The sequence below is a fragment of the Drosophila erecta genome, unplaced genomic scaffold (assembly GCF_003286155.1).
Source record: "Drosophila erecta strain 14021-0224.00,06,07 unplaced genomic scaffold, DereRS2 tig00000021-arrow-pilon, whole genome shotgun sequence".
NCBI classification, from domain to species: Eukaryota; Metazoa; Arthropoda; class Insecta; order Diptera; family Drosophilidae; genus Drosophila; species Drosophila erecta.
The window spans coordinates 12,306,509-12,331,172 of record NW_020825198.1 but is presented as its reverse complement, the minus strand read 5'-3'; the positions used below and the strand labels follow the sequence as shown (position 1 = coordinate 12,331,172).

At 42.5% G+C, this 24,664-nt stretch overlaps 1 protein-coding gene across 1 annotated transcript; it reads left to right on the top strand.

Moving 5' to 3' along the window:
• Positions 1 to 4,435: 4,435 nt before the first annotated feature.
• On the top strand, positions 4,436 to 18,325 carry LOC6544657 (semaphorin-5A). The gene is made up of 12 exons (XM_001972450.3): positions 4,436 to 4,965; positions 5,396 to 5,559; positions 6,313 to 6,412; positions 14,138 to 14,345; positions 14,441 to 14,614; positions 14,921 to 15,052; positions 15,116 to 15,318; positions 15,392 to 16,210; positions 16,282 to 17,192; positions 17,261 to 17,416; positions 17,483 to 17,685; positions 17,768 to 18,325. Exons 1-12 carry the CDS (start codon positions 4,961 to 4,963, stop codon positions 17,984 to 17,986), a joined length of 3,294 nt encoding a protein of 1,097 aa, XP_001972486.1. The 5' UTR covers positions 4,436 to 4,960; the 3' UTR covers positions 17,987 to 18,325.
• Positions 18,326 to 24,664: the final 6,339 nt, after the last annotated feature.

Sequence of the window (24,664 nt, the reverse complement as noted above, 5' to 3'; positions counted from 1 at the left end):
GCGACACTTGCAGTTTTATACACTTAAACATAAGTACAATAAACACATATTGCATAGGCCTTAATTTGACAACTGAGAGGCATGAAATGACACCAGACAGCTCGACCAGGCCGCTCATTAATCTGTCTAAATAAAGAACGTTCCGAGCGGAATCAAGTAAAACATTTTGTGTTCATTTCGATGTTGGGGCAAAAGTTGTAAATTGATTTGCCACCAAATATGGCAGACAGTTCGCTCTAAATTTCTTGTTATTTATAAATTCGCCAAGGCAGCAGCCACGCACATAAAACAAACGCATAAAAATCATTCGTGGATCATTTGAGTAGTAAATCTAGGCGAAATATTTCCATTTTTGGGGGCGAGGAGTTCCAACATTTCCGAGCTCCAAAGTGGCCGAAATGTTTTTCTTTTTGGGCTCGCAGCATGATCGGAATATATAATTTCCAAACTGCGATCATTAGGAGCCACAGCAGGTGGAATTCGTCGAATTGAATGTTTTCATAAATTACCAATGCTAAAGCGTAACATTTGCATAGATCCCCCCATACTTCCAACATCATCTCGCTACCATCCAGTAGGAATTGTGTTAAAACTTATTCATTTTCTTTGGCACACAAAGATAATAATAAATTTGTTTTATTGCCATAAATCGAGCTCTAAATGAAATCACTGCTAAAGCTGTTTAATATGCAAATTGTTGGGTTTTGCAGCGCGAATGGGGTATTCTACCTAATGGTAGACAATTTAGGCGGTACTTTTACGAATTGATTTAAGAAAAAAATCTTTGAGAAATGCCAGTTATAATGTATTATTTGTATTTGTAAAGAGGTATACTGGAATTCCCCTAATAAAAGTGTATTCAACATTATTTATTCGCTTCATTTACAAGTTAAGCGGCCAAAAAATCACAAATTAATGACTGAGCTTTTAAGATGGTTATTCCGATCACTCGGCTGTAGCTCATTACCATATTGGCTTTATTTATTTATTTTCGACACATTATTTGTATCGATTTGAAATATTTACACAATTCCCAAATGAAAAATGTAATTCCAATTGAAATCAAACAGCTTCCAAAGACGCCGCCGCCTGTTGAACTCGAGTTGGAATATTTGGATGACCCTAGCTTATCGCCTCGTGCGATGTCATAAATTTGGTCAAAAATATAGTTTGGCTTGAGCTTGAACCTTATACGAGTCTTTGTAATAGTTTTCGACTACAGATAAGCTGATTTAATTTTCAATTCCAATTCGTGAGGGTCGCGCAATTGAATTGCTTTTTTTGTGCTAGATTTTATGTTCTGGCCTCTAATTTTTTATGGCATTTTCTTGGGTGTCAGTAAAAGAGATTTCTACGATATTTTATGGTTTTCTGCCCGTCGTGGAAAGTTGCTTAGCAAACGCGTATTCGAATTTTCATCTTTTACTGCCCCGCCCCATGATAACTTTTAATCACCCCGAAATTAACCGTGCAACACCAACGCATTTTAATTGTTTGCCAACGAGCCACAATTTATGACTCGCCTTGTGTCCCCAATAAAAATCGAATCGAATGGAAATCGAAATGCACTCGCACTGTGATTCGAGTCCCCCTTCATTGGCTTCAATTCTATTTTAAGGTCTTTTCAATTTGCATGCCCAATCGATGATCATCACATCAGCCAGCTTGATTGGTCCAGGCAGACATTCGCATTTGGACTATATTTCTCAGCTTTTGGATTCAGTTTTTATACCCGTTGCTCGTAGAGTAAAAGAGTATACTAGATTCGTATGAAAACTGTTTGGATACTTTTTTATTTTTATATTAGTCTTGCGATTTCTATCGATTTGCCGAAAAACTTTTTCCTACGCCCAATTAATTTTTACACTAAATTAAAAATTGTCCCAAGGCTGAAGTTCTAAACTCCATAACTCAACATAACTCAAAAATGAAATTTCTCGTTTGCACTTTCACTAGCTGAGTAACGGGTATCTGATAGTCAGGGAACTCGACTATAGCATTCTATCTTGTTTTTTTTATGAATTTATGCCCGGGAGTTGCATTTCATTGCTGGAAAGTGTAGACTTCCTGTGGAGCATTTTATTTATTTTCGCTTTCCCAACTGGCAACAAAGATTTTCATTTAGTTGAAACGGATTAGATTACGCGAAATATTTAATAAATTGAGTGTATGTGCGGGAACAATGATATTTTCTATTTCGTGATTCTGTCAATATAAATTCTCATGACAATTAAATAATTCATAAATATGTTGGGACCCAACGGAATATACGGGAGCAAACAACATAGAATTGCCTATATACACAGTAAAAAATGTTCTACTAATTTTATACATATCTAAATTATTAAAGGGAATATATATTCAGTAAAAAATATATTCAACAATAAATAAAACGAGTAACTTACCTATGTTTTCAGTGTTCTTATATATCAGCTCACCCCTTATCTTCTGTCAAAGCCATAATAATTCACTTTTGGTTCAAACAAATGACAAATGCAAATATTGACAAACGACCCAACTGAACCAACTGACTGTCAATCTCCCCCATACGAAAAACCTCCCTATCTCTGCACAAAATGCAGCTAAATGAAACCCTTTGTGGGCTAATAACAATATTGACAGGTGAAACCCATAAACTCGGCCGGAAAAGGAAGTCGACCGATTTAGGGATATGCCCTCGATAAGGACACTTCCCTTTTCCAAATTTTGGCCCAAGTGATGCACGGTAGCCCGTCCAGCCAAGATAGCCATGATTTCAATATTAACAAAAGAAGATACATCTAGACCTACCTGACGGAACCAGCCGATGCCACATTAACATTACAATTGTCGGTCGCAAAGTTAAGCCGTAAATTATCGGGGTTCTCGGGGAAGTGGTTTCGTCTATGGTATCACTACCAACAACATTAGCATATTTGGCCACTGTGTCTCTTCGGCCAAGACAAGAAACTCGGGCCGACAATGGCTTAGGTAGCCGTAAATTGTCATGGGCTGGCAATGTTTTGGGCCTATGCTAATGTCGACCGTTGTCTGCCCACACTTAACTCCCGGATCGGATCGGATCGGATCGAAACGGATTGGATGGATGGCATCGGTGCTCATGTCCTCATGTTTGTGTATCCCTCGGGTTCGTGCTGCGGCATAAACAAAATCGTAGGATCGTGTTGCAGTTGCATTCAAGTTGAGGTTACTGCACCTCAGGGACGGTCCATTTGATGCTTTCGTATTTGTTCTCCGGGACCAGCTGTGTTTTCACACTTACTCTCGAGTCAAGGCTGACAATGATCTGAATAGCCCAGCTTGGTATGCCGAATGCAGTTAAAAGGTCCGTGATAAAAGGCAAACCTTGGCAGGAACACTAAAAAAATAGAACAAAGCCCCACCGAGTGAGTGCGCAAAACTAATCCCGAGAAAAGTCGCCATATCTCTTTCTTGATTCGTAAATAAGAACTTTATGGTGTTGGACTTGAGATCAGTGATTCAGGTTCTGTAAATTGATGTACATATTTACTTTCTTATCATTGCTTGAAACGAACTTGTATTCCTCATCGCTGTTTTATTAAGAAAGTTATAACTTTTGCATAAGAATGCAATATAATGTTATAAATGTAGATTGCAATGGCGATTATTAGTTAGGGTTGAACATATCTATTAAATCATTTGTTTTGGCGCCATTTCTATGATTCGCTGATCAAGTTTCTTTGCTGCAGAGCCAAAGTCTCGCAAGACGGAACAGATAGGATCTGCTGATCCCTCCTCCGGAGGAATATATCACGTGTCCTCGGACCGCGACGTCGGCAATACTAATGTCAATTTGTCAGGCTACCAAATCGAGGCACAGCAAGTGCCCGTCCCACCCTCCAGTGGCTTCTGCCGCTTCCCGGAGCCGCGGATTTCGATCCCGGAGATTCTGAAGAGTCGTTCTCGTTGTCGTTGTCGCATGATATATGAGCGCCCTGCCCAGTTGAAGTTGCTGCTGCTGCTGCTGCTGCTGCCACGGTCGCTGTAGCTGCCGGAGCCGCGCCTCTCGACTCCCAAGCAGACACTGAGAGAAACTCGTTCTGCTTTTTGTGGGATGACTAGATAAATAAATTCGGTAAGCTATTTTACATACTATTCTATTCTATACTAACAAAAAGCACTCCATCAAACAATTCCTTAGATAATTCTGAAACAGATTGTTTGAATAAATAATGGAACATATATTTTAGTTTTAAAAGATATTCATCAACCTTCACACAACAAACATTTTAAAAATTTTTGAGTTTTTTTCCCCTTTCAATGTTCTACGCCACATTTTTTTTTCGAGTGCACTCTCCAAGCCGGTTATCTACGTCGGCAGCGCCGCGACTGCGACGTGGGCAGCGAATGCGCGTCGGCGTTTTAGCCTGTTCTCTCCGCTTTGCCTCTGCGTTTTTGTTTCTTTTGCGTTCGTGCTTCGTTTTCACGTTTTGTTTTCATATTATTCGTCTCCATGGTTCAGTTTCTTGCGACTCTTTGCGCGGTCAACTTCGTCGATCGGACGGGCATGCGCGTGCGTATAACTCGTATCTGAATAATCACAAGAGTAGGAAATCGAGGCAGAAGAAAAAACCCGTCTCGCTATATTCGTCGACCGTGTTGTTGGTGTCTATCTGTGTCTTTTGTCAATGTTTTTAACGCAACTCCACTCCAGGGGCAGCCAAATCGCCTTTCTTCTGAAAATTTCTTGAATATAATACGAAAATCGTATGGAAAATTGAAAATATTGTGAGTGTTGTGTGCAAAGTGAAGCTATCGGCGATCGCAGATGCGATTTAATTGTCTGAAGAATCAGAAACACGCGCATTACTCGACTCCCCTGCTTATCAGGCACATGCCGTTATTATTTAATTTACCAACTGCCTTTTACAATCTATTCGCCGCAAAAGTTGAATGGAATAAAGTTTAGTATTTTATTTTGCACGAAACGTGACGCTAAATGAAGTAAGTTTCGACTATCTCATCTGTAATCGACATTTTTTGCTGTTTACAATTCTTGTAATATTTTTTGAGGAAGTGTAAAATGTAGCCACAATAAGTTATTACTGATCTGGAGTGTATAAATCATAAGCTAGATCAGGTTTATCTGAGCTGTGTTCATGTTCATTAGTATCATAATTTCATTTGAATGGAGCCAAAATGGGTGAAATTTAATTTAAACGTATTTAGAAAACAAAATTTTGTATAACAAATTTTTAAAAAAATTTTAAATGTAAGAAGTTTGTTTAAAAGTGGAAAGTAATTAGGCTATGATCAAGAAATTGAGGAAACATTTGTGGAACGTCGATAATCAGCCAAAAATGTATTGTAGATGTATAGAACTGTAGATTTAAATCTATAACACACATTGCAACTTCCTTTCCTATCTTTGCAGCATGTTAATACTGAAACTTCCCAAAATGCCCAGCCAACTGTGGCTTCTTCTGATTCTATCGCTCTTAACCCTAGAAGGCCCACAGCCCTCGACGGGCAGTGGTTACAAGACGGATCCGAGTGCGGAGTTACTGGAAAACGATTCGCGATACATCTCATATCAAGGTGGGTTCTCGAGGTGGGGTATTATCAAAAATTACTCGAAACTGTGTCAATTGCACGGCAATCAATCAAGCTGGCCACTTGAAGCGGGTGCACCGTAAATTGGGTTGATGTCTGTCAAAGTTCTAAGTGGTTCCGAGAGTATGCACTCGATTGCGCAATGTTCGGTTCGATCAACAGGTGCCATTCCGAATACACTCATCATCTGCCCAACTGTTTGTATTTGCCCGGCGTGTCAACAATGATCTCGATTTAACCGGGTTCCCCTGACAAACCGCTTTTATGACACCCCAATACATCCGTGTATCTGGTGCTTTTAATCAGAAAAAGTTTCGTGTTTTGCATTTTGTTTAAATATTTGCTCTTTTTTGTGATTTTTGCACGGGAATGTATCTCGAAGTCCGTCTTAAAATGCGAACTCAGCTCAACGCTTTGTTGACAATGATTTCAGTTTTTGTATAGCGTTTTTTCACCTCAAGTTAAATATTAAATTTCGCAGAAACTTGTGGTTTATCCACGAAAAGTAGACACTTAAATATTGAAACATATACGTGTATGTTTCCCAAATGAATCAGTTATAAAACCTTAAAGAAAATGGGTAACATTGTAATGCTTACACTGGCAGCATTTAATAATAAATTTGCCATATGATTGCTATTAAAACTCAAGTTTGTTGCATTGCGAATGCATAATATTTGGTTATACAATTTGAATGTTATGTTTATTGGTTTTTACAACAATGTGTGCTCTTTACAGATTTAATGTCGACGGCCAAACGATTTTACGATCCCGAAACGACCTGGTACTCGGAAATGCTGTTCGACGTGGCCAGGAACCAAGTGATCGTCGGCGCCAGGTAAAAACCAGGAGCCTATTGTTATTATAGTTATTATAGATTTTGTTTCCGGCCAATTGAGTCACGGTTAAGCCGTGTACCTAGTCATTATGACTGTTTTTACTTTTCCGGTTGCGTCAAAATCCAAGATTAAAGATACCGTTTGTAGGACTTCATTTTAATTAGTCGCACCGATAAGTGGGTCATTATTTTGGGCATTGATAGCGATAACAAATGCAGAGGGAAAACACACCCGAAAATAAATCTCCACTAAGCGTTTGTTAACTTTGGGTTATCAGCAGAAAGGCATTACGTAAAATTCAACGATCCGAAGAAAATAAACAGATGCATTGCGTACGTAAAACTGATAATGTTCTTCTTCTGGTTTTTAGCGTATTACGCAAGTTACAAAAAAAAGCATAAACGAGAGTGTATAAAAATGAAAGTGCACGCACTGGTATACCAAAGAGTTTTTACATATCAACGAAGCTCCACAAAAAAAACCCTCGATGAGAACTTATCTCAAGTACCTGCTGTGGGCAAGGGAATAAATAAAGATAATTGAGTGTAAAAAAAGAATAAAAAAATTAAGAAAATAGGGAAAGGAAAAAAAACCGAAAAGGTAACCAAATAATACTGCTGGGCCGAGGGAGAAGTGGTGTACTCCATGTATTTGTTGAGCAATTTAATATACGCGCTACGAGATACAAAAGTATCTGACTCTCTAGCCGCCTTACTTGGTTCTTGTAGTTTGCTTTTCATTTACGCGTCTTGAAGTTTGTTTGTGTCTGCTTCGCATAGATATGGATGCGACACCTCTCCACCTCCGACTCCAGCGGAAAACCCGATAAGGTACACACATGGACGCATATGTCTATAGTGTCGTCATGTTGATAAACCCACCTTAACCCATTGCTGCCCGAAGGGAAGTCGTTTATCATGCTCCCTTGTCGTCAATCATTTGTCATACTTTTCAGTTTCAGTTGCCTTTTCTATTCTTTATAGTCTGCGATTTTCACTGCGAGCATAGCTCCACTCTACCATATTTTTGTTACTCTTTTATTTACCAACCTCTGAATTATGGCATAATGATAAGAGTGCGGCCCGATATAATACAAAAAAAAAACCGTTTGTAGCGAAGGGCAGTTGCTCCATATAGGGGGAATTATGGGGCTGCCTGTAAGTAGGCGGCCAGATAGGCAAGTGGGCTTTATTAACCACATAAAACGTAATTTATTTTATAATGCGTGGGCTTAGTTGATAGAGCCAACTAATCAAAGGGACTAGACGGGTTTTTAGATTGCAGCAGCCTCTGGGATTTCTTTTAACTTTTTGCCTTGAGACTGTGCCCAATACTTTGAGCCGGTCGATGAGAGATAAACTTTTATTTTGTGAAAGTCGGTGGGGCTTGATTAGATATATTTATCTAAAACATTGTCTTTATTGGCACAAGTATTACTTAGTGACTGGTAACAACATTACTACCTTTTTTCTTATTGCATGTTTGAAATTTTACGTTCTTAATTCCATTTTACAATATACACTATGGGAACATTACGTAGAATTACAGCGATCTCTTTTGGTGCGAGATAAGTGCAACCACCTTGGAGCTTTATAAATTTCAGTCCTAATCTCTAGTAAACAACCTGAGGTTAGCCATCATTCTTGTTAATGCGGTTTCGATAAGGCTTCCTTCAAATAAAATAGAAGTGTGGAGCGCACTTTGAAGACCCGCAAGTCGAAACCCACCGAATGACCCTCGAAGTTGCCGCAACGTAAACCATCTCTAATCGCAGACCGCATTTTAATTGTGGTACTCCACCCGAACACATCTAAACTACGCAATCGAACAATGGTTTTCATGATTTCTGTGGTTAAGCTCGGCAATTGCCAAAGAACTGGTAGTGGTGCTATGTATGCACGTACTATATTGTATCTGCATCTGTATCTGCATCTGTATCTGTATCTGTGCGGTGTATTTGCTGTGCAGATGTGCTGGTGAGTGCAGGCTCCTTGTATCTGGACTGCAGCACACTTGACACGACTGCAAGATCGGATTACTGCCAGCCGCCTGTTGACGGACTCTGCTCTGCTCTGCTCTGCTCTGGAAAATGGGAATGGAATCGAGAGTGGAATGGGCATGGAATCGGGACTGGAATGGGCATGGACATGGGACTCCTCGAGTCTTTTGCCCGTGTCCCATGACGAGTGACGAGGCAACTTGGTCCGTTGGTAACCGTCGCGTAATTTTCTGTCATGAACAGGAAAATGGAGCGGGATGTAGGCACACTAAGAAAAATTAAGCCCCGAAAAATGCAGTTTAGATTTTTAACTATAAGGAAGGTGCCTATTTAAAAGCGGAAGATAAAAGATATATTCTTCTCAACTCTTTGATTTATTATATTTAACTGGTATGCAGTTTTAAAAGATGTTATAACACATTTTATGTCTTGAACATCTCAGTGCATTTGGTTTTAGTGTGCCATGCAACTGGCCGAAATTTGATATAGACTGCATTAAAATAATATTGCGTTGTGTTTTCGCTTTCGTTCGCTTGCCTTCGAGCAGAAACCTTTTTTGTGAGTTTAGTTCCTACATGGCCAGTACATATTTTTATACTTGTATGTAGGTATTATTTTTCGGAGGGGTCGCCTAAGCGGTGTATTTTGTATTGTGGCCTGTCGCAAATGGAGCATGCAAATGACCTGCTGGGAAGCATTTGAAATGTTTATACATATGGCCAAGCAAAATGTTATATAAACAAGGAAATTATTTTCCTACGTTGTGCATTACCCATGCTGTTGTTTTTCCACTCGAATATCTTGGAGTGGACAATGCCTTGCCAGGGATTTTATTTCGACGGCAGTGCAGTGTCTGTACAATATGAAATATGTTGTACTCATAATTGCGCATGCTCAGCAGTACATTTTTAATATTTATACAATAAATCACTGTGATCGTTGGCTAGGAACCACCCAAACTGCCCAAATTACTTGCAACTCAATCTCCGCACTACAAGATACCAAAATGCACCTGTGACAGTCGCGTCAACTCGACGGCTACTGGAGCACACGGATGCCGAAATTGAAATCAAAATTAATCAAACCGTGTTGCACCAGCCCCTCGAAGGCAGGGGCGTATGTTGGAGGGGGCAGGGGGCATGGCGTTCTGCAAACTGTTGGCAAACATTTTGCATATTTCTATTAAAAACCTCTTGAGCGGCTCCAGACTGACACAAAGCTATTCGAACGCGGATTGAGATCGAGAGCCAGGAATGCGGTAGCGTAGGCAGAGCTCATAAAAGTGGCACAGTCAAACCTGCCTAAGAAGAAATACAGTTCTTTCCGCTTAAAAGCAATTGTAAGAATTTATATTTCTATAAGTAGAATACAAACTACAAGACATTGTAATTTCTTTTTGGAACTGCAAGTTTAGGATGAATCGTGTATACCTTTTTAGAGTTTATGTGTAATGGCATTTTAATCCCATAGTCAGGTGAAGAGTAAGCTTTAGAAGCTTGTCTGTAAGTGCTGCAGCTTTAGCCGAGATTAGTGGCGGCCAGTGCAATGGCAATTTTAATTACAAGTAACCCATTTAAGCCCGGCCAGCGAGATTTGCCGCCAGCGGAGCGGCGGACAGGACGCCCACGCACCTGGCGCACCGGCGGCCACTTGGGCAACATGTGGCATGGAGCTGCAGTATAGTTAGTCTTTGGCAAAATGACTGGCAATAGGCGACAGGCGGCGACACCGCATTTTTAATAGCCCCAGTCTCGGTCGCCGTCTCAGATCCAGCTGAATATGTATCCGTATCTGGCGTTTGAAGCCCCAACTCCCCACTTGCTCCACTTGCTCCACTGCGCTTACAAAGAGGCCTTTTTGTTATCTTGTCGCGCTTGTCGTTCAAATAAAAGTTGGCGGCGGCGCAAGGTGTGCGAAATATGCGAATTGCGAATGCTCAGGGGTGCACACACTCGACCATATCGATACGAAATGCGAAAATACTTCCCGAGACATGTAGATCATTATTGGGGTTTGTTGTGCGGACAAGTCGGTGGTGTGTTGCAAATGGGTCATGGCGAGTTTAAATGCGCTACAACTTACCCAATTTTATAGGTTTTTTGTGTTTTATTTTATCTTTAATTTCGCCTGAGCATTACAATTTTAAGCTGCGATTGTATTGATTTTCAGATTACATTTTTGCACCAAAAGGTAATGGGCCATATATTAAACTTCAACTACTTACTTCACTGAAAGCCACACTTTCAAAAGTATTATGCTTGAAATTGAAACCGTTGATCTTACAGCTTTTTTATGATCATCATATATTTTTACAATTATTTTTATATAACTTTTCATTTCCTTATTTTTACAATCACAAGAGCTATTGAGCTCTAAAAGTTAGAGTCTGTTAGAGAACATACGACATGTGAGAGTTTCTAAGAGAAGCTGGCCAGCTTTGAGCAGGTACAGAAGATACCCCATATGATGATCGATTGGGCAAACATCCGACCATTTCCATGTGCGAATTCGGCATATTTGCACGCGCGCGCTCCATTGAGATAGCGAATGGCAAAGAATAATGACAAACACAAATTAAAAACAACTAAGCAAACAAGCCAAACAGCACACAAGATTGCGACTAGAACCCCCTCGAAATGGCCATAAAAAATAGAAAACATAGAGAAAAGCGGTACATGTGTATCGCCCTTTTTTTCACACCTCAGCGGAATTTTCGCTGCCGCCAGGTGAAACGAATGATAAAATCAGGTGAGGCGGCTGATGATAAGTGCGAAGATGGTGTGCGGGGTGCGGGGCGCTTTTCGAAAGCCAATGCTAATTGACAAGGCCGTTGCTTATCGCTCACTGGGCGGTGTTTGGTTGAATCCTACGCTGAAATGAAAAGCAGCGCATTGAACTTGTCAGATACGCAAAAAATTGAATAGTTTCTGAAGAAATGAAGAATGCAGAATCGTTGTATCTTTTCTATTTGTGGCATATCTTACAGTGTAGGAATCGTGCTGAACTCACATAACGTTTCGGAATTTGCCACGCTTGTTTAAAATTAGCTGCGGCTTGCTTGGGTTTTTGAATATAAAAACAAGGTTGGAATAATGATTATTTTCTATGAAAATGAATTTCATTTTGTTTTTATACCCAAGTGCAAAGGCATCAAAAGTACGACCCAATATTTTGGTAGATATTACTTATTGCGGTGACATCTTAGGTGTTATTTGCGCTCAAAGTGATAAAACTTTAGGAAACTTGGTTTGGAGAACCTCTTCAAGTTGCTCATTTTTGATTAATTGCTTATTCTACGGACTGATAGCAGGTGCAGCTATACTCAACTTACAAAGAACTTCACACTGTGACGAGCACAATCAGCAGTAATTAATTTTCGCAGCCGTGAAGTCTAGGCGAGATTTACACACGATATGGCAGTAAATGCTTTTTGGTTTTCTTTTTTTGTTTTGCAATTGGAAAAATGCATTCCCCGGCTTTTGTTGTGTCATTTTCACATGGATATTCGAATGATTTAGTGTTGCGGTGTGTTGGTTATACGATTTCCGGTAACGCCTCACTGAAAGGCTTTGAAATGCTCCCCAAACACTTGAGCACCACCCATCGAGTGAAATATGAGCTTTTAAGGGGCTGAGAGCCCTGAGTTATAATCTTGGGTTCTAAATGCACTTTAGGTGTTATATGGGACTATAAACTTAAGCGTATTTACGAGTGGTTCTGTATAGGCATGTTTTCAGCTAACATAACCTTACAACAACTCAATCAACGGTCAATAAAGGCCAGTTCCTAGAAAAGTTGTCAATACTTCAAGGCCAATAAGTACAAGACAATTAGTAAGCAAGGTTCAAGTAATAAATGTCAGGTATAAGCTGGAAGCGTAAAGTCTGGAATATAACAAAATATACCATTAAATATACCATACCATGAAATTATTGAAACTTTAAAATATGATTAGTTAAGAATAGGTTGGAAGATTTTTTCTTGTATCATTTCAAATTAGTTTGCAGTGGGTATCTGGACAGGTCAATTAATTATCACTTAACCAAAGGCAGTAATGAAAGCCACACAATATTTGCATCTGGCAACACCTAAAAGACACCTTTTCACTTAGCCGATCCCCAATTCATTGACAGCTGCTTCCTAGGGTTCCACTTGCAATGTTTGGGAAGGGCGACGGTGTTTGCCGATGGCTGAGCTGCGTTTTCCGCAAAGGTTGGCGTGTTTATTACCTCATCACGTACCGCTTAAGACGCACCAGCATCGCGTGGAGCTCGAGTTACACCTGAGCGATAAGTGCACATATATATATACGTGCAAATACATATTTACCTGAGTTGCAACTGCACGGGGGCCGATGTGCCACGCGCCTTGCGGCAGCTGCAATCCAAATGATTGATACTGGGCGATCTGGCTGACGATCCAGTATCTGCACTGGGAAAAATGCATCTATTCAACTTTAAAATACATATAATCTGTAATCGCATTATATTTGCTTATTTTACAAGAATATAGGCAAGTGCATATAGAGCTTCTTGTGTATTTGATACGATTTGTGTGAGGCATGCTTGAAGCGATCCTAATAGCAATACTCTTTTCTCCGCGTGTACTTGCTCCGCATTCAATTTATATCCTAAGGCCGCTAAACAGCCGCAAGTGACCATTAGATGGCCGGACTGTGGGCAGTGATCTCTTTTTGGCCCGGCTCTTTGGCGACGTCTGGCCGGCGGCATTGCTTCTCAAGCCCAAGCACGGCGGCATTCTCCGATCTGTGGTCAGAGTTCTGCATTCCAAGCCCAGTCCCAATCGCCATCCAAGCCACCTCTTAGCTGGAAAAATACCGCTGTCCGGCTCGAGATGTAACCATTTAGCAATTGCTTCTCGCGCACTCCAAATGGTTGCACTTGATCTATTGATCTTCGTGTTCGTTTCGCCAAAAGCGCGTAGCACAGTGGTTGCGTTTGGAATAATTGGTAAAGTTGGCTGCGTGCAGTGGTAATTTTACAATATTTCTAAAATTTAGTGCAGAGGAGAACAACTTAAACATATATTAAATGCACGCAATTTTATGCAAAGTACTTTACGTTTGAAAAACAATATTATTTGTATCTTATGTAGTACCATACCTAAACTTATTATTTACGATATCTTAGCGACATATGTTTATTTTCTCAGCTTAAAATTTATTAGTTCTCAGCCTTGAGGGCTATCTGCCCACAATCGTTGAAATTGCCAGGCTTTTCCACGATTTTTCTTATACTAAAAACCACTGTGCCGGGCCAAGTTTTGTTACCAGTTTGCCTTGCAGTTCAATGCACTGGCGGCCAACCAGTTCAAAATTATGACAGCTGATGGTCAGGGGAGTCCAGCGGGGTGGTAGCTGGAGCTGGAGCTGGAGTCGGAGTCTGCCTTATTTGTAAACAATTGTGGGCCGCCTATCTAACTGTTATTGCTGGCCAATCGGTCGGCTTTCAACGGGCTTACACTGCAACCAAAAAGGAAACTGAATGTGGGTCCTGTATGCAATAATATCTCGCAGAAAGTCAGGTCTTACTTGGGTTACAAGGCTCCTATTAAAGATAAGAGCGTAGATCCAATAAGTATGTTATAAGGTTCCTATTAAAGATAAGGGAATTGATCCAATAAGTATGCCATATTAAGCATCTTACTATCCAGTTTTCTATTCGCCTGACTAAGTACCTGAAACATTTGAATTGCTTCCTCGCAGGGACACCCTGTACCGCATGTCGTTCGACCTGGAGCCGCTGGAGCGGGCCAGCTGGGCGGCCACGCCGTCGGAGATCGCCATGTGCCAGTTAAAAGGCCAGTCGGAGCGCTGGTGTCGCAACTATGTGCGCGTGCTCCACAGCTACGGTGAGAACCAGCTGTACGCGTGTGGGACGAACGCCTTCCAGCCGAGCTGTTCGTGGCGCCAGGTGAGTGGTCGTCCAAGTCGACCGAGTCGTGTCCAGCTCTTTGGAGTCGCCAGCCTGACGCGCCATTTACCCCAACCCTTTGGTGCTGCTTGCAGATGGACAACCTCACAGTCATCGGCGTGGACAGCGGCCTGGTCAAGTGTCCATTCCATCCGCAGGCGAACAGCACCAGCCTGCTGCAGGCCAATGGCCAACTCTTCGTGGGCATCGCCACCGACTTCTCGGGCAGCGATGTGGCCATTCTGCGCACAGGAGTGCAGTCCAATGAGGTGGGTACCTGAACTTGTCCCACACTGCGGATGAGTGATATTCGTCAATGTAATACATTCAGCACTTAAGCATAGTTTTTTGCAACCAACCAATTTAGATAAACACAAACATCAGTATTATTTAATATTCAAGCAAAATGTTTGTTTTAAAACGAATAGTTTTTGGTGAGCCCACACGGCGTATGAGTTATGTGTATCTATATGTATATATCTTATTTTGAAGTTGGACTTATAACAATAAAATAAAAGCGTAGTAAAGCCACACCCCTGCCCACACTTCTAATGGTTCTACCATCGAATTTCCAGCGTTTCCTCCGCACCAAGCAATACAATAACAACTGGCTGAGTGGAGCCCAATTCGTGGGAAGCTTCGAGGCTGGCCACTTTGTCTACTTTTTGCTGCGCGAGTCGGCCGCCGAGCACATGAGTTGTGGCAAGGTAAGTGATTGAATTGATTTCATACAAGTGTTTTGCCGAGCTAAGAGATTTGTGCCCTTTCAGGTGATATACTCCAGAATTGCTAGGGTGTGCAAAAATGATGTGGGCGGCGGTGGTCAGCTGCTACGGGACAATTGGACATCCTTCCTGAAGGCGCGTCTCAACTGCTCACTGCCTGGCGAATATCCTTACTATTTCGATGAGATCCAAGGCATGACCTACGCCGAATCCGAATCCATTCTCTATGCCACCTTCAGAACATCGGGGTATGTGTTGGTATTTGAAATGGGATTTCTTTATTCCTATAAACTATAAATTTCCTAATTGTGTATCCCATAGATCCAGCATATTCGGCTCTGCTGTGTGCGCCTACAACCTGAGCTCCATTAACGCGGCATTCGATGGACCCTTCAAGCAGCAGGAGCACGCGGATGCGGCCTGGAAGACGGTCAATACGAATCAGCGGAGTCAGTTCCAGTGCGGCACGAGTAGTATTGGTAGTAGTATTGGCCACTGGCTGGAGAGCTCGCGCTATCAGCTGATGGATGAGGCAGTGCAGCCAATCGGGGCAGCGCCTTTGTATCACTCCAAGCTGGAACAGTTCGGCCGCCTTGCGCTGGACATTGTAAACACAAAGACGGAACAGGTCCATGTGCTCTTCGTAGCCAGCAGTGGGAATCACATCAAGAAATTGGCCGTAAAGTACGGTGGCCAAGGAGTTCAGACATGTCTGGTGGAGCTGTGGCAGGCGGACGATACTGGAACCAGCAGCCTGCTGAATATGGCCTTTTTGAAGGTCAGCGGCTCACTCTATCTGGGCACCGACCTGGCCCTGACCCGGATACCCGCCCACCACTGCAGTCGCCATGTGTCGCAGTCCAGTTGCCTGAATTCCATGGATCCCTACTGCGGCTGGAACGAGCTGGTCGAGCGCTGCATGCCCCAGCCACCGGATTCCTCTGTACTGCAGCACTGGCATCAGGCGCCCCAGATCACCTGTCCTGTGCTGAATGCCCCCATCGATGGCGGCTGGTCCACCTGGAGTCCCTGGGCCGCTTGCCAGCAGCACGAGCAACCGGATAGCAACTGCCAGTGCCGACAGCGCAGCTGCAACAATCCACAGCCACAACATGGAGGCGCCACCTGCGAGGGCATCAGGTATGTGGAACTCTTAGAACTTGTTAAATAAAAGGAGAACCTATGATAAATATGAAACTCCTTTACTCCAGCACCCAAGTGACGAACTGCACGCAGCACGGAGGATGGACGGAGTGGTCAGCATGGTCGCCCTGCTCTCAGACCTGCGGCATTGCCGTGAAGATCCGGCGACGCACCTGTGGGAATCCGCGTCCGGCGTTCGGCGGGCGCACCTGTGTGGGGTCAGAGCAGTCGGAGATGTACTGCCGCCACTTGCCACCGTGTCCGGTGGCCAAGCCGCAGTCCGTGGATGGCGGATGGGGACCGTGGGGCGAGTGGAGCGAGTGCAGTGCCCAGTGCGGCGGTGGCTTCCGGATGCGTCGACGGGAGTGCAACGATCCGGCTCCACTCAACGGTGGAATGGAGTGCCCTGGGTGTCGGCTGGACTACGAGGAGTGCAACATGCAGAGCTGTCAGGAGGTGCGCAAGCTCAGTGCCTGGACACCCTGGCTAACGGTTACCGGCAGCGGAAACTCCAGTGAATCGCACACGGAGAGGCGGTTCAGGTACGTCTGTCGCGCCACCAGTCCGGATGCCAGTTCCGTCAGAGTTGGCCTGGCCAAGGAGGAGTCGCGCAATTGTCATGCTGATGGCAGCTGCCAGCGGCAGGGTGATCACGATTCCGCAGAATCCGATGCGGCGGACTGGTCCCCATGCAGCGTAAGCTGCGGTGGTGGAGTCCAGCAGCGCCATCGAGGTCGTGGAAGCCAGAGCCGGGTATGCAATATACACGCCTGTCCGGCGGATGAACAGCTGAGTGGCAATAGCCTGGACAACGAGGTGGAGCACGGCGAGTGGGGCTGCTGGTCAGAGTGGTCTGCCTGCTCGGTGACCTGCGGATTGGGACTACGCCGGAGGACACGTCGTTGCCTGGCGGGTCACGACAGGCTCTGCCAGGGTCGTGCTCTCGAGGAACAGAAGTGTGAAATGGTGCCTTGCGAAGGTGGGTCATCTAATGATTGACTTGACTCCTTCTCGCCCATGCTCAATTTCCAATTGGTTTCCCCTTAGATTTCCTGGGTTGGAGCGCCTGGAGCGAGTGGTCCAGCTGCTCCAGCGATGGCATCCGACTGAGGCATCGCCGCTGCCTGGTGGAGCAGCCCGGCTCGACGGAGTGCCGTGGTGCGGAGTTTGAGAAAACCGCCTGTGTGCCCAATGAATGCGAGGGTAAGTTTGCCTTTGTTCCATTTCAATGCAAATACATTTGCTTATCCATTGGTCATACACTTGCAGAAAGCCAAACTGCTTCAACTGCCACGCTGCCCATCGTAATCTTCGCTTGCCTGCTATTCACTGTGGCCTGCTGCCTGGCCACCTACAGATTCACCAAGAAACGATTCCTGATCAGTGCTGAGGAGGCATTGAACAAAACCACGACGACAACAGCCAGTTTCGACACCTACCCCAACCAGTATTCCAGTCTGCCCACCAAGGATGTAAGTGCAAATACTTGCGAGTATATGTAATTTAGCATGTTTCCTGGGTGAGATTGCAGTTAATGAACTCATTTGCTTGCAGTACTACGATCAGCGTCCCAAGCGGCAGTCCAGCTTCAGGATGCCGGCCAAGACGAGTAATTTGGGCAACGGCAATGGCACCCTAAACCGGAACAACATGCACCAAAATAATACGCCCAAAGTTCTGGCCAAAACCTATATCGACTGCGAATCTGGAACGATGAAACGACAATCGGCGCTGAACAATTGCCGGAGCAATATCGACGATGAGAAGTTCTAGGGAACCAGGGTTCTTCGATATCCAAAAGTGCCATCTATTGACTATGGAAATGTTACAACGAGAGACAAGTTTTATTTTTGCGCCAAAGCTATGCAGATGCAAAATGTTCCTTGACTGACTCACATTGAGTCGTTTGGTTAAGCTGATTGAGGTGGTTATCGACCTAAGTAGTTATAGCATGTAATCTGTAGCACATTAAGTTACCCTACAACTATGTTCAAAAAGTATTTCAGTTGGTTCCCAAAATTTCAGAGTTCGGAAATCCGTAAATGTATTTCTACTTTTACTTTTAGTAGTGTTGATACTGTCATTTAAAATTGTTGTATAAATCCCGTAAGCTTATGATATGGCACCACCAGCGAGACTGACCGTTTATGATTGTCTAAACAGATTTGTTAGATTTCCCAAAAGGAAGGCACGCAGCATTGCTTTAACTACATAAATTAAATATAATTATTTTCAAACCATATATTTAACTTATCATAATTTATAGAATTCGAACTGACATAGTCGATCATGTTAAGAGTAGTTCTTAAGATACGTAAATAAATAAATACAGTTTTACTAACCGACACGGTTGTTTAGATATCCATTAGAATTTCACTTGCCTTGCAAGTTTGGACCGCAAAATTAGGGTCGAGTTCCACGCTTTTCAACAAACCTACCATACCCTTTTACTCTACTAGTATAGGGTATACAAATTCTTAGCAACAGGAACCCGACATTAATGCGTAAAACACAGATGATTTCAAAAATTACCAGGAACAAAGACATACATTATAATTATCAGGAGCTCGATTCAAAACCATAACAATTTATATGAAAATAACTCCTCTTATCGTAAAACAAGAGCTCATAAGGGTCCTTAAGTTTCTTTAAGAGTCTTTAGGAATTAATAATCAGTTTGCTTCGACCATTCGACTTCATCACTTATATACTCGCGAAATGTTAAGATCAGTTGTAAATTTGTATTTTGCACTGATTCTGATTGGAGTGGCCAGGACACAGGACACGTGCTCTGTGTGCGTTCTAAAAGATGCCCCTACTCAATGCGGCTCATTTTGCCTAGCAGCTCAATATCCACTTATACAACACATGAGCAATCTAAAGATGAACTTAAAAGACCAATCTGAGGCACTTTTTAATATCCAGAACGGATTGAAAAATATCGATCGTCAGCAAAATAAACTAAAGGAATGGGTGGAAATGGAGATGAAATCGTTAAGGAACTCGTTTTCGACAAAACTAAACGAAATCGAGTGGATGATAAGATATTCTCATAAGATATAAGATATGAGATATATAAGTACGTAGTATATAGTATATACTATATACTATATGATATATATTTTCTTAATTTATACTATTCAATAAACGATCAATTACAACAACCCTCAAGATCCCCAACATTTATGTGAGGTTTCCAGAATAATTTATCAATACGGATACAAATGTAGCTAAAGTAATACAATAAATTTAGTTAGCAATAAGATAGTCGAGTTCCCCGACTATCAGATACCCGTTACTCAGCTAGTGTAAGTGCGAACGAAAAATTTCATAATTTTCTAGAAGATCGGTAATAATGGCGAATAATATTAAAAAGCGAAAAAGAAAATTTCGAAAGTGCTGGCGTGATGGGCAAATCGATAGAAATTTACTAGACTAATAAAAAAGTGAACAAATATCACATTTTCCAAAAGTGCGGCCGTAGCTGTATTGTGCGGCTTGTCAACATTTGGGAATAAACTTGCGCTGCGTCTATGTCTCTGGAAGCTGCGTGCTTAATCTCAACATTCTAGCTTTTGTAGTTCCTGAGATCGAGGCGTTCATACGGACAGACGGACAGCCGGACGGACAGACGGACATGGCCAGTTCGACAAAGATATACTTAACAATTATCAGGAGCTCGATTCAAACCCATTACAATTTATATAAAAATAACTCCTCTTATCGTAAAACAAGGGAGCTCATAAGGGTCCTAAAGTTTCTTTAAGAGTCTTTAAGAATTAATAATCAGTTTGCTTCGACCATTCGACTGCATCACTTATATACTCGCGAAATGTTAAGATCAGTTGTAAATTTGTTTTTTGCACAGATCCTGATTGGAGTGGCCAGGACACAGGACACGTGCTCTGTGTGCGTTCTAAAAGATGCCCCTACTCAATGCGGCTCATTTTGCCTAGCAGCTCAATATCCACTTATACAACACTTGAGCAATCTAAAGATGAACTTAAAAGTCCAATCTGAGGCACTTTTTAATATCAAGAACAATGTCGATCGTCAGCAGGATGAACTAAAGAAATGGATGGAAATGAAGATGGCATCGTTGGAGAACTTGTTAAGGGCAATAGATTCGCAAATCAACTTATTAAAATATCCACCAATGGATATTAATAACCAGATTGTCGAAAGGTTAAATACCAGTCCATTTATCGAAATTTAAATGAATATTCTTTTAAGATAGAGAATAAACATTAAAAATGAGAGTTACGTTTTCGTTTTTAGACCACGATCCAATTCAGCTAATACACAATCCTTTATTAGCCAGGCCAGCAACCAATGATCGTAGTTCTTTAAATGAACGTAATACACACTTTTATGGCGCCACATACCATATCGCAGTCTGTTTTTGTTCCACATGATGTCAATAATAAGCTTATTTAACGTGTATTTAATCGATATTCGATTTTAGCAATAAACGATCAATTGCAACAACCCCCAAGATCACCAAAATTTATGTGAGGTTCCCACAATAATTTATCAATACGGGGGGAGTGCTCAAATAATCTCCCAAGATTAAGGGGATTTCAGCGCAGGCCGACCATCAGAAGTCATCAGGAAGGTGTCACAAATCATTCAAACGCCAAGGGAAAGAGAACGAATAGGAGTCGCACGATGAAAGTGGAAGTGATATTAGTGTGGGCAAAGATAAATACAGGGAAAGCGAGAAATTGAAACAGTTGCTAGAAAAGATCACCCAAATTCCAGCGGCTGAGCGCAGTTCCAGCGAAGCGTTCATCTATCGTGTAATACAATCCGTGCGTAACTATAACTACTTAGTACACGGATGCATCTTGTATCTCTGATACGCGAGGTCGACGAACTTCGCTCCGTTCCGTTCTGCGCATGCGTCGCAGCCTTCGCGGGAAGTGTGTCCTCCTGTCGCTGTCATCCAATTTCAAAACATGAAAAATTAGTCCATTTCCGTCGCATAGATCCATAGATGCCAGCCCCATGTGCTCACCTCGCTCTATCCTCGGCCTCCGGGTTGAACGAACCGCAATTGTATCCAGTCCTGCGTGGCAGACTTGTTGCCCTTGCATAGGAAATCCCACCCTGTGGGCATTGAACTCCGGCTCAGGATTGCTTATTGGGTTGTGGTTGGGGTGGTTTTGGATTACAGGTACAGTCACCGCGCTAGTCTAGGCTAATTGGAGAGGAATGCACCCAGGCAGGAAATAATATGTGATCTGTGACCACTGACAGCGTTTTCTCATCAATATTACAGGTACTAATCAATATCGTTTAAATTTACAAAAATCGCTATTAAAATGAAAACTAACTGAAATACGAATGTATCTCAAAAGCTACAATTAATCATAAACAGTACTGAATAAAATATACTTATATATATAATATTTATTATATAAATATATACTTAGTTAGGGAAGCACAAATGGATACCTCGTTTTTGGGGGATCACTATTCACTCCCCCAAACACACCGAGTTAAGTCAGTGCAATTAAATGGCAACCAAGCAAGCGACACTTTGGTTTCGCTGCCAAACTCCGCTTCACCCCAACTCCCCTCTCCCACCATCCCCCTTTTCTTGGGGAAAGATGGGGCACATCCCATTAGAAAACGAGAACGCTTCGCGGGGTGCAGCGAGAACAGACGCAACGTCTGCTTTTGGTATAAGAGATGTTCAGAATTAAATGTAGCTAAAGTAAAAAAAAAAATATCATATCAGATAAAAATAAAAATACATTTTTCTGTACATTTTTGTGTACCAAATATGGTAATTTATTGTGTGTTTATGACTGTTATTCATTTTATTTTGCATGCAGCGAAATCCTATACATGATTTAAGAACTGATTGATTTGTCGAGAACTGGCTGGAAAATGTCTAAATGGACAACCCAGCTCTGGAAACGGAATCTAACAAAAGTGATGGACCGGCGCTGACTGCACGTTCTGCCCGCGACTATTTTTAGACCCGTCTTTGGCTCTCCGTCTAGTTAGCATTGGGGCAGATACACGTACATCTGAAGGCACGGATGTATCTGAGCATCTACGCATAGTATATATCCTCCTGTTGCCGAGGGCGCTGTTGCGGCTGCGCTGCCTCACTTCTGATATTCCATTGCATCCATCGGATGCAGTTGCCGCCTGCTCGGCAATCCGCTCGTTTCAATTGCATTCCAGCGCGCGTTCGGTACGGATACGGATTCGGATTCGGTTACGGCGGACACAAGATACGGATACAGCAGCGCCAATCGGATTAATTGCCACATTGGATTATCAGTGATGAAGTGAATATTGACTAATCAGTGGCACTAACCTATTTGCAAATCCTAAATCGTGATTGCATAAAGTTCCTAAAAAAATATTGATAAACACATCCACAGTGAGTTAGATCTATAAAGTGAAGGGGAAACTGCAATACCAGGATTGTTCCAACTGGAACTTCTTCAGCTAATACAAGCAAAGGAATAATAACTTCTATTAAAGGTTTGTATTAAATGTGTATATGCAAATATTGTAGCATACTTTTTTGATATGATGATATGATTTCAATATGATGGCAATTTTGATTTTGGTTATGCAAATATTGCACTTCAACCATAACAACAGCTTGAAATTGCATACAGTAACTTTTAGTTTAGTAAAACCTACTACTATTTTATAGGGAATTTTATATGAATTCTTGCTGAATAAATAACAGCTCAAGTTTTTCTGCCAAAGCCCAACATTGTAGAGTAATGAGTAATGCGCAAGTAATTCGACGTCGCCTAGTAGCTGGTGAAATGCGCAATATCTCGCCGATCTTGCGGATCGGATCCTAAAAAGGGAGCATCGCTCGGTGACCACATCCCAGAGCATTTAGGTGGAAATGTGGAAATGTCTGGAGCGGCGAGCCGAAACAAAGGCAGATGAATTTAAATTGGGAACCGACTGAAAAATGTCGCATGTTCGATGGGGCGCCCATTGGCTCGAAAATGTGTAAAAAAATAAAAGAAATAAGATGTAAACAAGACAAAAAGAGTGAAGGAAAGAAGCACAAGTTCAAGACTCTCACAGATACTCCACACGCACACAACCTCAGCCGTGGCATAGCTAAAAGTAGAAACGCGCGCAGACGAAGCAATAAACTGCACGGAAAGTAGTTTAATGCAGTTTGCTGGGGATCCTAGGGCCCCCTGCACCCCCACGCCCTCTTTCGCGCCACGCCCCTTGGCGCACGACAAACAACTACAAATACAACAACTGCAACCACGGCGCGCCGCTCAGTTTTCCGCCGCCGATCGTTTGCCCGATCTATTTTCGTACCGCTTAGGGATGTGTAGTTTTTCGTCGCCTAGAGTAATTTGTTTGTTGCATTGGTCGTGTGGAAAATCTACACTGCAAAGTATTGGAAGTGACTAGATAACTAATCGTAAAATGTGGCAGAGTTACACAGGCAACAGAAAAGGGAAATGATTTGATAAGATATTTTTAATTATAAAATTTAATTTCACTTCTTATAATCCAACTTTTCAAGACATTTCCAGTTTTTTTTGGATTTACTTGTAGCTAGATTATTTTATTATTATTATGTCATACTAATTTGGCTTTAAAAGAACTTTAATATTGATCATATTTGTATGGCTCTTCGCACACATTTCTCAGATACATAGCTGCACAAACTAAGACTCGCCAAACCTAAGCAAACTGCAAACCCATGACATCCCCGACTAAAGCGAATTTGCCCCCAAGCCAACCGATGGCTATGTTTATTTAAAACGTTGCACTGCCAAAGTCAACTTGTGGTGGCAGTGGCACAAGCCAAACGTTAGTTTTCCCCAGCGAATTTCCAACATTGGAATGGGGGGCCAACGGCAGCAACAATAACTATTGCAACACCTAGTCGAGGGGAAAATCAGGGGAGCGGGGGGAGCCGTGGTAGCAGGGGAAGGGGGGATGGATATGTCAAGAGGCCGATGACATTGCTGAAGAGCTACAGGCGAACTTCCCTAAGGCAACATATTCTCAGAATATCTAGTACAGTTAAAACACATCGATATTGTAATACGAAATATGAGTTCATGTTACGCAAGCTCCACTGTAGCCTGAGTTCCTTGCACCTAAGAAGAAGAAGCAGCTGAAAAACTGAGAAAACACCAGAATCGCTGCAGGGGGCACCCTCACACTTGAACAAGATAGAAAGATACGCACGCGCACCAAATGTGAGCGAGATGCGCATGTGGCCATAAAAACGAGGGGAAGTCGTTGTCTATCGCTTGGGGGACACTTCCGTCTCCAGGCCTGTGTGCTCCGCAATGCCCTGCATGTCTGCAGTTGCCATGTACCCCATGTGCCCCATTTCCCCGGGCCCCTTCCATGTGGGAACTGCTGGAGCTGAAGATTGATGTTGGGACAATTTCACGTCCCACTGTTGGCTGGGCATTAAGTGGCATT

Bases quoted from the DNA above. Each gene is read 5' to 3' on its own strand.
- LOC6544657 (XM_001972450.3), top strand. The intron at 14,346-14,440 runs GTGAGTGGTCGT...TGCTGCTTGCAG, and splicing joins CGAGCTGTTCGTGGCGCCAG to ATGGACAACCTCACAGTCAT. The intron at 14,615-14,920 runs GTGGGTACCTGA...TCGAATTTCCAG, and splicing joins CAGGAGTGCAGTCCAATGAG to CGTTTCCTCCGCACCAAGCA.